We start from the raw sequence: 18069 nt of genomic DNA, 5'->3' as shown, positions 1-18069 counted from the left end.
ACAAATGATAAGTAATCAATCAACATAAGAATTGACTAAACAAAAGTAGAAGGGACATGTAGCAACCCTTGGGGAAAGGAAAAGATCACATGATCTAAATTCGAAATTTATGTTGAAATTCATTCTTGACTACGTCATCATCGATCAACTTTTTTCCAACTTTATTTGAAAAAGAAAAAGAAGACACAAAAAAAAGGAGGAAGCCCTTTTCCATTCATCACGGAAATAAAGGAGCTTTATGTTAATTATGCACTTAGTTATTTTTACTTTTGACCTATGTTTAATGAAAAGTAATTAATTTGACATGTGAAATTGTAAAAGTAACTATTAAAAAATCTCATGGATCCAAGTGGGATCTTACATGTTTGAAATTTTAAGTTCAAACTTTAAAAGAAAAAAAAAATTAGAAAAAATCAGCAGATTGATGGATCATTACCCTGATTCTAATGATATAATATAATAAATAGTCCCTTAATCTCATATATTAGGCCGGTGGCCGGGTCTTTCGCTGCCCGGATTTTCTAGAAAACAAAGTCATAGGCAACACTTTCCACCATTGAGGAAAACAAAGTCATAGACCTAGTTAGAGACTAGAAAATTGAGCAAAAAAAAAAACTTATAAATATGCATGATTTTTAGTATATCATTGTTTCAAAATGCCCTGTTCAACTAAGGAAGATATTCTAGTTTTCAACTTGTGTTTTTTTTTTTTTTCTTTTTTTTTTTTTTTGATTAGGTTTTCCCTATTTTTGCAAAGGGTTGCTAAGAAATAAAAAATTTATTTAATGGACACCATGAATACTCTAGCTCCATGGCTACCAATAAAACACTCACAACTCTCTCTATTTTTACACACACCGCACACATAGGCCTCTATGCAAGCAATAAATCACAAATGAGTTAGTGTAAAACTCGTCTAAAATTTAGGAAAAAAAAGCATATACTTCTTCTAAATTTTCGTAAATTTCATGCAAGGATTTAGGGAATTCATGGTGGTCTTAATATTATATATGGATAAGAATTCCGCTTGTAAGTTTGTCTCACAATGGAAATATAACGTGAAAAATTAGTATTCGTATACATGTTTGAATTCAAAACCTAAGCTTAAGTTTTTTTATCAAGTTGGTGTTCATCCAATTATATCAAGTTCGCCCATGAACTCAAATTCTAACCCAATGGTCGCTAGTAGTTTCCTACTTGAGCAATTGTTTTGAAACATATAAAACGTAAAGAGAGACGAGACAGTACCATTCAAGGAATTGACTTTAAGTGCCTTTAATGTGTATATTACCTAATTTATAGTTTAAAATTGGGTTTAATTATCATGTCTAAAAAATTTTAAATAAGCCTAAAAAAATTGTGGGAAAATGTTAAAAATGAAAATATCCAAAAATAAAAAATAAAAAAATCCAGAGGGAATTTTTTCCGGTTGCATGGATTCTTTTCTCTATTTATTAATTTGTGGTAAACGCCTGCTGAGTAGCTTTAACAGTAGTAATCGTCTAATCGCAGAGCAAAGTAAGCAGAGAGAGACAAGGAGAGATGGATTGGTGGGTATCGATGCCTAAGGTGGAACTTCACGCTCACCTCAATGGATCAATCAGAGGTTCAACGTTACTGTAAGCCTTTTACTTTGTATTATGATTTTTCTCTCTCTCTGTCTCTCTCTCTCCTTGGTTTTTTCTTGCGTTTGTACTTTTTCCGACTGGAATGGAATCTCTGTTTCCTGTGGATTCCATGATTGAAGTCTTCATGCTTTGATTTGTAATGTGCGTTATTTTGTTTTTGACTTTTTTGCAAGCGGATGTTGCGAATTCCATCGATAAATTTGTGGGTTGTTTCTTCTTCTAAGATTAATTCTTTCATGTATGTTTTGTTTTTCTCCTCTGTAGTGAACTTGCCAGGGATTTGGGTGAAAAGGGCGCCATAGATTTACGAGATGTTGAGCACGTTATTTTGAAGGGTACGTCTATTTTCATCTCTTCAATTTCATTTTTTCTGATTTTTGTTCCCTACCCATATTGTGCAATTCTTGCTATCTTTCTTGAAACTAGACATTGCAACAGTGAAACCTCCTTTCTTTCTTTCTTTCTTTTTCTCTCTCAGGCGATCGTTCTCTGCGCGAAGTGTTTAGGTTATTTGATTTGATTCATATTCTCACTACTGATCATAAAACCGTTACGAGAATCACTAAAGAAGTATGATGAACTTTCCCGAACTGATAAAATTTTATGCTCAAATTTTCACCAACTTATAAGTTTTCTATGATTTTGGGAGAAGGTAGTAGAAGATTTTGCGGCTGAAAACGTAGTCTATGTCGAGTTAAGAACTACTCCAAAGGTACCCACATGAATTATTAATGCTTTGTTTCAGATTGAATGATTTTTAGTCTTTTGGAGTCCTGGGTTTTGTGATTTTATGCAGCGGAATGATTCAAAAGAAATGAGCAAGCGCTCTTACATGGAAGCCGTGGTGGAGGGTTTAAGGGCTGTTCGCACTGTTGATGTTGCTTTTGCGCCCCCTGGCTTGGTGACGGGAAGTCCTGTGGATCCTCCTGTAAATGATTTGTGCGGTGGAACTACGAAGAAGAAGATCTATGTTAGACTTCTTCTCAGTATTGACCGGCGGGAGACCACTGCAGCTGCAATGGAAACCGTATGTTAGAAGAATGTGGTCTGTGAGAAAATGCATGCTATTCAATTTTTAAGCCTTCTAATTGCCTGCTTCCCTGTTTTTATAGGTCACGCTTGCACTGCAAATGAAAGATTTGGGGGTAGTTGGTATTGACCTTTCCGGAAATCCCATCATAGGAGATTGGTATTTCCCTCCTCACTATTTAAAAGTTTCCTTTCTTGCTACTTAAATGTTTCATACAGTGGATGAGTGTGGCATCCTGCTAGTAGGGTTTCTTTCTTTCTCTCCTCATCTCCTTTGGTGGAACTCTTATCTGACATAGATCTGTGACATGTTTCAATTCTCGATCATCTGTGGCAGGATAACATATTTGCCTGCTTTAAAATTTGCTAGGGAAAAAGGCTTACCGATTACTCTTCATTGTGGAGAGGTGGGTTTGACTTTCTAATGGCCAGTCTCTTTTTCTGAATATATTTTCTTGGTATGATTGCAATTACCTGACTAGCTTATTTTGTAACTTAGTGCTTGTAGGTACCCAATCAGAGAGAAATCCAAGCAATGCTAGGCTTCCTTCCTGAGAGGATTGGTCATGCTTGTTGCTTTGAAGAGGAAGACTGGGGAATGTTGAAGTCATCCAAAATTCCGGTTGGATATTTAGATAGACCATCCTTTCATTCATGATAAACATCATTTGATCAGGATAATACTTTATGCACCTCTCCATAATATGGGTAATGAGGAGGTGGAATTTTCATCAGTCTTGATTTTATAGATGAGTCATTACATTGATTGTCAATCAAAGGCTTCCCAATGGGGTTAAAATAAACCTAATCTAATTAGTTTTGTGCAATTGGATAACACTTTGTCGGGTCTTTACTGTGCATGGTTGCCATAGAAGAGAGAAGGGATCTTGTCGCCTACACCATCACCTGTATTTTTAGTATTTGTTGTTGTTTTCTATGAAAAATACTATTGAATGACTCCCCGCAATTTTGTTGTTGCTAGTAGCCTAGTTAACCAGCCTACATGTGTGTGTGTGTGTGTGTGTGTGTGTGTGTACATATATTCTCTCTCTCTCTCTCTCTCTCTCTCTCTCTCTCTCTAAATTCACTTTCACATTTTGCAGGTTGAGATTTGTTTGACATCAAACATCCGGACTGCAACAGTTCCATCTATAGATGGTCATCATTTTGGTTAGGTTTATTGCTTCTATCTGAATGTTTAATTTGTTTGTCAAAAATGGGATATGCAAAGTTTTTAATATCCCCTCCGTAAATCTCTTTAGGCTTCTAAAGAACTCATGGTGCTTGCAGCATATTGATCGCTGCTTGGTTGCTGTAGTAAAAACTTTTAAGATGTCTTTCATTTAACATGAGTGCTTTGGTGGAACAGCTAATCTGTACAATGCAAAACATCCTTTGGTACTATGCACCGATGATACAGGCGTATTCTCTACCAGTCTTACCTGTGAATATATGCTTGCTGCTTCTACATTTGGTAGGTATTATGTTAGTGCATGTGAATGTTATTTCTGTCAACTCATCATCATTGATTGTTTGTTTGATTTGTTATTTACCAAGGTCTTGGAAAGACTGAAATGTTTCAGCTAGCAAGGAGTGCAATTCAGTTCATATTTGCTGGCGATGAGATGAAGAGTAAATTGAAAGAGATTTTTGATTCATCTGCAAGGAGGCTGGATCTATGACTTTAATTGTGTTTGAGGAGCTAATATAACTATTGCGGTATGTTTATAGCCAAAAAAAGTAGATATATTTCTCGATAAGAATTGACAGATATTTGTCGTAGGACTGGTTTTTGATATTTGCTCTCAGACGAGGCTAACCTTCACAACGGTCCACCACAGGATTGCCAATTCAGAGGCGGACTGCTTACCTGAGCTGAGATTTTTCTAGAAGCTCTTACGACCTTATTTTCCTTCGTACTTTTCTTTTTCTCCATGTTTTTTTTCCTTTTTGTTTCTAAATCATGTACTTTCCTTGCTTTTTTTTTTTTGGAATAGATTTCCTCATGGAAGAAAATCATACACTTTTTCCGAAACAAAAGCAAGAGAAAGAGAGAGGGAAACTGACTACAAACTACAAAATAACACCAAGGTACTTAAATACACAAAGTAAACGTAAATTGAATAAACTTCTAAAATGGCAGGAGTTTCCCCAAACTAAAATATAAAAACCTAGATACAATACGAACATATAAAATTCTCCATTGGTTCTTCTCCATCAGTGGGACTTAAGGCTTGGTTTTTTTGTTGTTGTTGTTTCTCCATCAGACATCAATTTAATATCCAAATTTATAGGCAGCTTAAGCTCAAGCTCAAGCAAATATGCATTCGGTCCATATCCTAATATGATGGACAATGTTTCACTAGATTTGGTTGAGGAAAATGTAGAGGGAATTGATGAAAGGGATGGAGGCGCAAGTTTACTAGATTGAGAAGAAATAAGCTCAAGAGGATTTTGAACAATAGGTTCCGTGATTGAAGAATTTTCAACAAACTTGCAGTCAATTATTCCTCTCTCTTTGGGTTACAAATGGAAAATTGAGATTGAAGAGCAAGGACAAACATATCTGTCGTAGTAGTTGGCAATGAAGGCGCAAGTTTACTAGATTGAGAAGAAATAAGCTCAAAAGGATTTTCAACAATCAGTTCTATGATTGAATTACTTTCAACAAACTCTCAGCCGATTATTCCTCACTTTTTGGGTTAGAAATGGTAAATTGAGATTGAAGAGCAAGGTCACTGACAAACATATCTGTCGTAGTAGTTGGCAACTCATCTTACTTCTCATTGCAAGTCTCAACAACGAAGGTTGGTGACAAGTCAAGGTCCATCTCTAACCTAGAGGCTCCAATAGTGCTTAGGATCACTAAGGATAAATCTAAGACCTCATTTTGAGAATATGCATGACTCCTGTCACAAAAGAATTTAAAAACTGTGCACAAGTTATATGCAAATCATTTATGTAGTCATATATTGTGTTATGCAACAATTTGGATGAGCACTTTTGATATCCTCAACAAGTTGAGTTTTCTCTTGAACATCTTGGGAGCACTAGGAATACCTTGTGACCTTGGAGAAACTGATCTAGGCTGATGAGATTCTTTAATGTAGGAAGTGGTGTTTTGGGTTAATGGCTGGAGAGATATCTCGACTTCCAAAGCCATATGGTAGGCCTTAGATAGAGTAGTGGGATATTTTTGAACATTTATATACATTCTAACTTCAATCCTCAACCCTTTCTTGAACAAGATTACTATTCTAGGTTCCTTATCAAGAGCACACTGATAAATGAGGTCTCAAAATTTAAAGTAATAATCATTGAAACTGGAAGAAAGTTGCCTCAGACTGCATAGTTGGTCTAGTGATTGCTGAGAATTGCTAACTAGGTAGGAACCAGATATATAGAACCAACTAATTATTATGATTATATTAACTCGAGGGTAACTATGGACCAGTGCAAATTCAGACAAGTTCCAAATAGATAAGCAATATTAAGTCAATTTTTATGGAGTCCAAGTGATGTAAGTTCATACAATGTTACCAAAAGGTCCTTGCTTTGACTTTGTGGTTTCAAGATCATCTTCAAATATTTCACTTCAATTTCTCATAGATACTCCATGAAAACTCCACTTGTAAACTTGGAAAAGGATGCTGGCACACTGCATTTATCCTCCAAAAATATGTACTGAACAATCAAAGATGAGTTTCTTCAAATCAACATCAAAATCTCATGGAGGAAAACCAATTTGTCGCAATAACAATCTCTAAACATAGCAGCTGGGCATCAATCTGGATGTTGGCAAACCTTCAAAACTCTGAAATATTTCTTGGCAGTCCAATATCTCTAGTTGACTTCCCAATTTCTCAAGTCTCTAGAAATAAAAGCTTACAAAATGCAGCAAATGAAGTGTGAATCAATTGTTGGTGCTGAAATTATCCTCCAAACATGTAATTTGAACTAGCACTTGAATTCCTCAATTTAGCTTCAAAACAAAACCCAATTTATCGCGGCTAGAGGCTGTTTCTCGCAATTTTCTAAGAACGAAAAGACTCTGGAAATTTCTCAGTCAAAGGTCAATGGCGCTAAGCAGCCAGCAATGTTTCTTCGGTGACGGTTTTCTGGCTGGTGGCAGATCAAGGGATGGTGGTGGTGTGTCAAAACAAACTTCAAAAAATGTGGATTTTGAAGGGTGGTTGGCTGGGTACTTTCAGGGGGCATGTGGAGCCACACCTCTTGTTGGGAGAAGGTGAAATTGCAAAAGGGTTTTCAGTGGTGTCTGTTTGTGATGATAGAGGAGGTGCTGTAAAAGTTGCAGGTGACTGTGTTTACAATTTTTGAACTTTGAAGTTCTATGGTGATCATGTTATTATTCTTCATATATTGCTTATACACATGTCAAGGGTATAGTGGTCATCTTCTTGAAATTCTTGAGAGGATTCCCATGTTGAACTAAACTCGGCAGGCACTTGTGTATAAATGGAAATGGAAAATTAAATTGAAGAGGATGAGTTGTAGATGAAAATGAGTTGTGGAGGAGTCAACTTTCATGCGCTGGAATGATAATGCCCACGTGCTAAAATAACCCATTAAATATCCCAATTACTCCCTTTATTTCCTATCCATTCAACATAGCTATATAATGAAGCAATTGTACGTGAATGTGAATGTAGTGAAGTGAGTGAGAGTGTGAGAGTGCTGAAGATGAGAGAGAGAAAAGTGTGACAAAAATTGAGTTGAGTGTGTCTCCTCCTTTTGTTTTTCTCTCAGGTTATAGTATATTCAGTGTGCTCCATGGACGTAGGTCAGATTAGACCGAACCATGTAAAGCTGGTGTTCTTATTTTGTGTGCTTATTTTGCTTGTGTGTGTGATTATTGTTCTTAGATCCTTAACAAGTGGTATCAGAGACAGATCGAAGTAAAGTCGTTAGATCAGAGCTAAATTTCCAGATTGGAGCAAGTTGCCAGATCGGAGGTCTCAGGAGCTATATTGTACTAATTACATGTCTAAGGAAATTTTGTCTAGGAAATTGCGGTCCATTGTGACCCCGCACTTTCTTAGGAATTTACCTAGTGTAATTTAGCATAATCATCACTGGGCTCCACTGCCACGTCAGTAGACACATCAGCACTAGGCCCCACTGCCATGTCATCATCGGGCCCCACTTGCCATGTCAGTGCCACATCATCACCGGGTCCCACCTGTCACGTCAGCAGTTAGTTTACAATGTTAATTAACATCGTTAGTAACAGCGTCAGAATATTCTATTAAGTGGGAGTATAGTCCGTTTAGTTTAACGAAAAGTTGATCGATTTTGACTAGAAGGTTTGACCAGATTTTCGAAGTCATTTCAAGTCCGTTTTTTGAACGACTTGAATCATTTCTAAGGTTTCCAGCTGTTCTGAATCCAATCATGTTGTCCATTTGAGTTGATTCCATCTCTAGATCAACGAATTGAGATGTCGAACGAAAATAGCTCAAAGATTGAAATGTTTAACAACACCAACTTCGATATCTGGAGGATGCAGATCGAGGACTACTTGTTTGGTAAGGAGTTGCATTTACCATTGAAGAGAAAGCCAGATTCCATGAAGGAGGATAAGTGAGAGTTACTTGATCGAAAAGCTCTCGGAGCTATCAGGATGACGCTGGCAAAGTTTGTTGCCTTCAATATCAAGCACATGACAACCACCAAGTCTCTTATAGATGCGCTCTCCAACATGTATGAGCAGCCATCAACCGCCAATAAGGTACACTTATTGGAAATGTCGATAGTAACATTTGGCATCAACGACTTGGTCACATCGGTGAGAAGAGACTCAGTGTGATGCACTCAAAGGGAAAGTTGAGTGATGTACGGTCAGTAGAGATTGATATGTGTGAGGATTGTATACTCAAGAAATAAAAAAGGGTTAGTTTTCAGACATTCACCAGTACCCCAAAGAAGGAAATACTTGAACTGGTCCACTCAGATGTATGGGGACCGACGATCGTCTCATCCTCAGGTGGAAGGAATTACTTAGTGAAGTTTATTGACGATCATTCTTGGAAGGTATGAGTTTACTTCCTAAAATACAAATTTGATGTCTTTGATGCTTTTAAGATTTGGAAAGCAATGGTTAAATATGAAACTGGTTTGAAAATCAAGAAGCTGAGAACCGATAACGATGGTGAGTATGATGACACCGAGTTCAAGAAATGTGCTAGGTACGCCTCAGCATAACGGCGTAGTCGAGCGGATGAACCGAATATTGATTGAAAGAGCCAGAAGCATGCGTATGCAGTCAGGCTTACCAAAGCAGTTCTGGGCAGAAGCATTCAATACAACAACATACTTAATTAACAGGAGTCCATTAGTACCATTGAACAACATTCTACCAAAAGAAGTATGGAGCAGAAAAGAGGTGAAACTTTCACATTTGAAAGTTTTTGGCTGTGTTGCATATGTGCATATTAATAATCATGTCGGAAACAAGCTTGATCCACAGTCCCGAAAATGTACCTTCGTTGGTTACGGTGAAGATGAGTATGGGTATCGCATTTGGGGTGATGAAAACAAGAAGGTGATCAGAAGCAGAGATGTGATTTTAATGAAAAGGTGATGTACAAAGACAAACACATAACAGAACCAATAGAACTCACAGAACCAGTTCAAAATGAAACAACCTATGTAGACTTGGATGATGTCCTAGAAGGTGTCGAGACACAACAGCGAAACACCGAGAATCCTCAGGCAGAGGAGACACAACAGCAAAATGCCGAGATTCCTCAGGTAGAGGAACCTGTGGAGCAAATTGTCGCACCGCCGTCTCTTACTCCAACTCCGAAGCTTCGGAGATCTTCTCAGCAGCATGTACCAAATAAGAGGTATATGAATTATTTACCTCTTATAGATGGGGGAGAACCCGAATGCTATGATGAAACATGTCAAGCGAGAGATTCAAGCAAGTGAGAGATTGCAATGAAGGACGAGATGAAGTCCTTCAACTCTAACAAAACGTGGGAACTAGTTAAGTTTCCCAAAGGCAAGAAGGCTCTTCGCAATAAGTGGGAGTGGGTGTACAGGATCAAAGAGGAGCATGACGAATCCAGGAGGTACAAAGCCTGATTGGTAGTCAAAGGCTTCGAGCAGAAGGAAGGAATTGACTACACTGACATTTTTGCATCGGTTGTGAAGTTAACAACCATCAGATCAGTCTTGAGCATTGTTGCCTCAGATGGTCTACATCTCAAGCAGTTGGATGTGAAAACTACATTTTTTCACTATGATCTTGATGAGGAGATTTACATACACCAACTAGAAGGATTCTTAGTAAAAGGTAAAGAGGATCTTGTGTGCAAATTGAAGAAGAGTTTGTATGATCTCAAACAAACTCCCAGGCAATGGTACAAAAAATTTGACAGCTTTATGCGCAGAAAAGATTTTCAGAAGTGCAATGCCGACCACTGTTGCTACTTCTAGAGTTATCATTCTAGTTATATTATGTTATTGCTATATGTCGATAACATGTTAGTTGCAGGACTAGATATAGGAGAAATCAGGAAATTGAAACAGCAAATTTCAGAGGAGTTTGACATGAAGGACTTGGGTTCAGCCAAATAGATACTTGGGATGCGGATTTCCAGAGATAAGCAACAGGGAATGTTGTGGTTATCTCAGTCGAAGTATATTAGTCGTGTTTTACAAAGATTCAACATGAGCAGTCCCAAGGTAGTAAATACGCCATTGGACGGTCACTTTCGTCTCTCTTAGGATCAAGCTCCCCAGACAGATGAAGAGAAGGATTTAATAGCTAAGGTACCTTACACCTCAGCCATTGGAAGTCTTATGCACGTCATGGTTGGTACCAGACTAGACATTAGTCAAACAGTGGGAGCTGTCAGCAAGTTTATGTCAAATCCAGAGAAGATTCACTAGGAAACAGTGAAGTGGATTTTGAGATATCTACGTGGCACTATTGATAAGTGTCTATGTTTCAGTGAAGGAGATTTGAAAATTCAAAGATATGTTGATGTCGATTTTGCAGATGAAATTGACATCGCAGAAGCACCATCGGATATGTGTTCACTGTTAGCACAACAACTATAAATTGGATGTCACAGATACAGAAGATTGTTGTTATATCTACTACAGAAGCTAAGTATGTAGTAGTGACAGAAGCTAGTAAAGAGATGATTTGGCTACAAGGTTTGTTAACAGAGCTCGGAATAAAGTAGGAAAGAAATATTTTGCACGACGACAGTCAGAGTGCGATACATCTGGCAAAGAACTCTGCATTTCATTCCAGAACCAAACACATTGGATTACGTTATCATTTCATTAGATCTCTATTAGAGGATGGAGTGTTGATACTGGAAAAAATTCAAGGTAGTGGGAATCTGGCAGATATGTTGACAAAGGTTGTGACTACAAAGAAGCTGAAGTTGTGCTTAACTTCAGTTGGTCTTCATGCTTGAAGATAAATTTGAGCACATCATTATCCATATACTGGTTAAGATAGTATCTCCGTCTCCAAGTGGGAGATTGTTGAGCTGAAATGAAAACGGAGAAAATGGAAATGGAAAATTAAATTAAAAAGGATGAGTTGTAGATGAAAATGAGCCACGGAGGAGCCAACTTTCATGCGCTGGAATGATAATGCCCGCGTGCTAAAATAACCCATTAAATATCCTAATTACTCCCTTTCTTTCCTATCCATTCATTATAGCTATATAATGAAGCAATTGTATGTGAATGTGAATTTAGTGAAATGAGTGAGCGAGGAGTGTGAGAGTGCTGAAGGTGAGAGAGAGAAAAGTGTGAGAAGAGTTGAGTTGAGTGTGTGTCTCCTCCTCTTCTTTTTCTCCTAGGTTATAGTATATTCGGTGTACTCCGTGGACATAGGTCAGATTAGACCGAACCACGTAAATCTGGTGTTCTTATTTTGTGTGCTTATTTTGCTTGTGTGTGATTATTGTTCCTAGATCCCTAACAAATTCTTGGGAATCTTGGAATGCAAACTAGAAAGAATATTCCTATGAGACAGGCATCCCATTCTCAGGAATGAGATTCCAAGGAGTGTCATTCCATGGACATATTTTTGATTCCACAAACCAAATGCTTCCTAGAATTTCTGTTTTTATGCCACCATAAGGAGGTACTAGGGAAAAGGAAATAAAATGAAAGGCTGAACAGGTTTCATCCAGCTTCTCTTATCTGGCAAATATGTAGGCATTCCTGAAATGATTTGGACAAAAGCTGAGTTGAGTAATTCTAAATTAGGAGTAAAGTTGCTTGCAGATGTGTGAGTTGTTTTTGCCCTTGTTTTCTTGGAACAAAATGGATGAGCTTGTCCTTGGTTTTTTAGTTGTCCTAAAACAGGGTTAAAGGGCAGCTTTGGAGTTCAAAGTTTGTGAGAAGTTTTTATGTGATCCGCATGATCATTTACTGCAAAAAGCACCTATTCTGATGATGAATTTTGTGGGAAATCTAACAATACAAGCACCAAATGATGGTCTCTCCCAAACTTCTGCTGAAGATTGGTGCAGAAGATGCATTCAAATATATGATCCTGCCATCCTTTTATTTTGAGCATCGTGAGCCATATTCTACGACTTCTTGTTACGGGATCCAAATAAAAATATAATATGCCACCCATTTGTTGTTTTATGATGACCTTGATTATATGCAAAAAGAGCTTACCATCACCAAATTTTATCTAAATTTGGACTTCTCATAACTAGTCTCAAAACCAAAATAGGATATTGTTGTTTGTATGACTGAAAATACTTTTGTGGATGAATTACAATCCCACTCTTTGTAGTTGCTTATATCAGTTTTTTAAGTTTAACAGTTGGATTTGTGATCTTGTTTTCATCTTATTTCATTAATGAGTGAGTGGGTCTGCTCATTGTGATGTTCGATCTTTCAGGGCCACCTAAGGATGCCTAAACCTGTAGCTGGATAGCCTGGATTCTCAAGATAACAAAAACAACTTATTGAACCTCGGATGTGAACCGAGCTAGAAAAATATATTGTAGCCATAATAGTACACTTTATTCCATTATGATGCGATCCAATAGCTGTAAAGCAAAAATAGTTCTTATTGAACCTAGCATTTTATTTGTGCAATCATCAGAACTTCGATGCAGCCTTTGATATCTATTTCGGTTGCTCTTACGACAGTGAATTTGCTGTGCTTGAAATAATGCTACGTTTCCCACGTAGCATTTTTATTATCTTCTTTTTTTTTCCCAGGCAAGCTGGTAGTATAACCTGGAGAGGACACCATAATCAGCAAAATGACCTGAAAAGTCTTGAATTTGTACAATGAAGTTTGGTGGTGTGTGGTGGGAATTAGCGGTTTGAATTAAGGATTTTGTTTGGAAAAAAGAAAGGGAAGAAAAATAGGAGGAAATTTATTTTTCATTATATTTTCCTTCTATATTAATTTTTATTAAAAAAATAAAAATTTGTTTTTATATGATTAAAAATAGAGAAAAATTAAATACTAATGATGTGTAAAATTAAAATTTTATTCATGAATTTGATATAGTTTTTATTTTCTTTATTACTTTTCTTGATAACCAAACATAAAAAGGTCAATTCCTTGATATTTTTTTTTTTAATATTTTTTTAGTTCCATATAAAGCATAAAAGAAAGCGGAATGAAGTTTGGAAATAGCAGACTTTGTGTAGAGATAAATTCTCAATCTTCCCTTTTCTTTTAGTGGATGAATTGATTGATGTAATAGAAATATTATTCATCTTGCACAAATAAAATGGCTTAAAAATTTACAGAAAAGGAATAGATTTTATTTTTTTGGGATAAGCTATAAAATTTAGTATGTGTTTGTGCACGACAAAAAAGATTAAAAGATTTGAGCTACTTTATAGGCACATCAATCTCCTTTTGAATTCATGAATCGGGTCAATGTTATTACTAAAGTGATTTTTTAAAAGTGATGCCTTGAAAAGAAAATTGATTTTGCAAAATAAGGTTGATTTATGTGCTTATTTCTAATGCCGAGAATGCTATAAATAGTGTAACTTACTAGAGGCTGTAAATTTCTTCAGATCCTTTTGGTAATAATATTTTTTTAGTTGTAAAAATTATGAGCAACACAATAATGACGTACAATATTTAATGTTTAGTATTGAAATAGACAAACAAAATGCGGAAAAATAAATTTTAAAAAATTATTTATGATATAGGTTTGCATTTATTTACATTTGGAAATAGCATTTCCAACGTTGGGGGTTAAGTCAAATGGGGTTTGGCAAATAGGTATACTGAGGAATATCATTGCTGATACTGATAACTGAGAAAAATATTTCTGAGAATAATATTTCTATGTCAAAAGGTGGAATGCAAAATCAATACAATCTTCTTCTTCTGCTTCTTTTGCATGAAACCAATTTTAATTCTTAATGTATTTTCTTTTTATATAAAAAACTATGATAAATAAAAATTTGTTCAAACACAATTTAAAATTTAAATAAAAAATAAAAATAAACAATGTGTAATATATATTTTTTTGCATTACTTTACTTTATATTTTACTTTCCCTTTTATATCCTTAATAATTAAAAAATAATTCTGCCTGTGATGCACTTAATGTCCTAATTTTTTCACACACAGTCGGTCCTAAGCCTGAGTAAAGGATGAGGATTGTCTTAGGTAGTTGATAGCCAGCGTAAAATTTGTCAGATCACTATGATATGAATCATTACCGAGTATTTGTTGGGGCGTCCCCTACGAGCGACGCGTTGCACTTGAACCACTCGGATGTAGCGAAAAGTGGGCGAGGGTGGGCTAGGTCATTACCCCGAAGCGACATGCCGTGTCGGCGCATGGGTACGGTGTCAAATATGTGAGGGTTCCTGCATCATTTTGGACATGGGCAGGTAAAAACATTAGTTCAGGAAACTAGAATTAAATTAGCAACTTGAAATATAAGGACACTAATGGGTAAAAATATGGAAATTGTGGACACAATGACAGAAGAAAAATTAATATAATTTGCCTTCAAGTAACTAAGTGGGAGGGGGAGAAAGCTAAAGAAATTGAAAAATCAGGATTTAAAGTTTGGTACATTGAAAAAGAAAAACATAAGAATGGAGTAGGCATTATTATAGACAAAAACTTAAAAGATAATGCTGTGGATGAAACTAGAGTAGGGGATAAATTATAAAAATTAAGATGGTATAAGGACAAGAGATAATAAATATCATTAGTACTTATGCTCCTCAAGTCGATTTAGTAGAAAATCTTAAGAGACAATTTTGGGAAGATATGGATAGTATTATGCAAGGCATACCAAGGACTGAGAAAATATTTATAGGAGGGGATCTGAATGGATATGTTGGAAGAGATAATAAAAATTATGAGAGAATACATAGAGGATATGGATATGGATGATCTTAAAATTCGTTATGTCATATGATTTTAGTATACTGAATACTTGTTTTAAGAATAGAGAAAAACACTTAATAATTTTTAAAAGTGGACCAAATAGAAGTTAAATAGATTTTTTTTAACTAGGAGGATAAATTGTTTATCATGCAAAGATTGTAAAGTTATTTCAGGTGAAAGTCTAACCGCACAACATATAATCTTAGTGTTAGATATATGTATTAAAAAATGGAAGAAAAAAGATTAAATAAACCTGTGTAAGAGAACTAGATGGTGGGACCTAAAAGGAGAAAATATAATAAAATTTAAAGATAAAATAATCAAAGATGAGATAGATACAAATACTTTTTGGAATAGATTAGCTAACTTTATTAAAAAAAATAGTAAAAGAGATTTTAGGTGAATTAAGGGAAAGATTCTCGAATAGCAAAGAGATTTGGTGGTGAGATAAAGATATACAAAAGATCATAAAGACAAAAAAATTTGGTATAAAACATGGCAAAAATGTAGAAACAAAGACAACTTTGAAAAATATAAAGAAGCAAGAAAAAAATGCAATAAAGACCGTTAGTGAAGTTAAATATAAATCATTTAATAGTTTGTAAGATAGATTAGGTACAAAAAAAAGGAGAAAGAGATATATTTAAACTTGCTAAAGCTAAAGAAAGGAAGAGTAATGACTTAGGAAATGTAAAATGTATAAAAAGTGAGGGTGATATTGTCTTGATTAAGGAAAAAGACATTAAAGAAAGATGACGAAGTTACTTGAGTAAGTTGTTTAATGAAAACCAAATAGAAGACTTAAGTTTGGAATTGTCAAATGAGGAAAAGACTAAAAATATTAGATTTATTCGCATAAGCTATTTATCTTTTAAGAAGATTAATGTAAAAGTTTAAGGAAAAGAAGAGGGACTTGCATATGATATTTATTGATCTTGAGAAAGCATATAATAGTATACTTAGGAAAATTCTATGGTGGATTTTAGAAAAAAAAAAAAAAAGTGTATGTAGTAGGTATACCGATATCATTAAGGATATGTACGATGGAGTAATGACTAGTGTAATGACTACAAATAGAGAAACTAGAGAATTTTCAATCACCATAGGTGTTCATTAAGGATCTGCTTTGAGTCCTTATCTTTTTGCTTTAGTGATGGGCCAATTGACCAAGAGTATTCAAAAGGAGGTTCATGGTGTATGTTGTTTGGAGATGATATTATATTAATTAATGAAATTAGGGACGGAGTAGAGGCTGAGTTAGAATTATGGAGAGAAGTTTTGGAATCTTGAGGTTTTAGGATAAGTAGAAATAAAACAAAATATATGAAATGTAATTTTAGTAATGATAGGAGGAATATTGGAGACAAAGTTAAACTTGATGATGAAGAAATAAATAGCACTTGTAGATTTTGATATCTTAGATCTATTATGCAAGTTGAAGGAGAAATTGAAGATGATGTAATGTATAGAGTTAAAGTAGGTTAGGTAAAATGGAGAAGTGCTTCAAGTATGCTCTGTGATTGTAGAATACCCTTAAAATTGAAAGGAAGGTTACATAAGATAGTTATAAAACCAGCTATGCTATATGGATCAGAATGTTGGGCGACGAGAAAACATAATATCCAAAAAGTAAAAGTTGTTGAGATGAGAATGCTTAAATGGATTAGTGGTATAACATTGAAAGATAAATTAAGAAATGAACATATTCGTGGTAAATTAAGTGTAACTCCTATAGAAAATAAGATAAGGGAGGAACAACTCAGATGGTATGAACACTTGTAACGTAAGCTACATAGTGCACCTGTGAGGAAGAGTGACTTAATTACTATAGAAACAGTAGAAGAGGTAGAGGTAGACCTAAAATAACTTGGGAGGAGATAATGAGTAAGAATTTAATATCCTCAAATCTATCAAAAGAAAGGGTCGACCTCACCTAGTGAGACAGTGGGACTAACGTTTGGTTTTGTTGTTGTCGTAATAATTGAAAAATATTTTTTTCTTTTCCTGATGTTTTCCAAATTGTAAACATATGCATTAGTAAAATGAAATATAAGTTTTATAACAATTGATATATTTCAAGAAAACTTATGCCAAAAAATGTAACAATTGTAACATGAATAGTCTTGTTTGGTTGCCAAATATCGATACAAATTTTCAAGAACATAAGGTATTATTATCGGTCTATGTTAAGAAAATTTGGAAAGTATAAAATTCCCCCAATATTTTGGGCTATATACATATATGCATCATAGATTTCGAATTGCCTTCTTAAAAAATTTCTAAGCAAATAAGTTAAAGAGAATTTGAATGCCACATTTTTTTCTATTCAAACTTAAATTATGTCGTGCTTTAAAAAATAACTCTTTAAAAAATAAATCTCAAACTTAATAAGCACTAGTATGGAAAGATGGAAACTAATATTTGGTAATATAAATATAGTATTACTTTGATTATTAATATCATCACAAAAATTTAGAGTAAAAAAATATTATCACAAAAATTTAATAGTGATAATTTTTTGAAAATGGTTTATATAATATATATTATATATGTATCTATTGTTAGCATTGGAGGAGTCAATAGGTAAGGTTGATACATATGGGTAAGCATTAACTTGACCAAAAAGTTTAAAGTATTAGATCTTAAGGTCAACCATATATATAAGTACCAATTATCCAATTAATTTTTCCAACGTAGGATAAACTCACAAATCGAATTCTCAAAATATATATATATATATATATTAAAGATACCACTAGGTATTTTATATATTAAGTTAAAATAATTTTTTATTTTTTAGAGAAGATATATTTTGGAAAAATAACAGCCCATTTTTTACCCGTCAACACGCAAAATAACTGTCCCAAATCAACGAACCGGGATTCATGAATGCCAGTGCCTTTTCAAATTACCGCAAGCGCGACTGCGGCGGTTGTCCTCGTTGAAACGACGTTGTTTGCTTTCACCTCTAGTTGGCGTTTGTTCTGCTGTATAGGCAGCCAGAGCCTTTTCACATGT

The 18069-nt window shown here is 35.0% G+C and overlaps 1 protein-coding gene across 3 annotated transcripts; it reads left to right on the top strand.

Annotated features, from left to right (window-relative positions):
* The first annotated feature begins 1249 nt into the window (after positions 1–1249).
* LOC131154093 (N6-mAMP deaminase) lies at positions 1250–12815 on the top strand. 3 transcript variants are annotated; one of them, XR_009136327.1, is made up of 13 exons: positions 1444–1619; positions 1893–1963; positions 2107–2198; positions 2281–2340; positions 2425–2655; positions 2741–2817; positions 2995–3064; positions 3166–3279; positions 3761–3827; positions 4027–4131; positions 4215–4376; positions 4499–4573; positions 12568–12815. XR_009136327.1 is itself a non-coding variant. In XM_058106601.1 (12 exons), the coding sequence occupies exons 1-11, from the start codon at positions 1543–1545 to the stop codon at positions 4337–4339; spliced, it is 1089 nt and encodes a 362-aa protein (XP_057962584.1). In that variant the 5' UTR covers positions 1250–1542; the 3' UTR covers positions 4340–4376; positions 12568–12815. The 3 variants fall into 3 exon arrangements, 1 of the variants encoding a protein (XP_057962584.1); XR_009136328.1 differs by having other exon boundaries at positions 4499–4748; XM_058106601.1 differs by lacking the exon at positions 4499–4573 and having other exon boundaries at positions 1250–1619.
* The last annotated feature ends 5254 nt before the right edge of the window (positions 12816–18069 follow it).

This window comes from Malania oleifera, chromosome 4 (genome assembly GCF_029873635.1).
Source record: "Malania oleifera isolate guangnan ecotype guangnan chromosome 4, ASM2987363v1, whole genome shotgun sequence".
In the NCBI taxonomy this organism is placed as follows: Eukaryota; Viridiplantae; Streptophyta; class Magnoliopsida; order Santalales; family Ximeniaceae; genus Malania; species Malania oleifera.
Note: the sequence above shows the minus strand (reverse complement) of the source record. Positions and strands in the feature narration are given on the sequence as shown.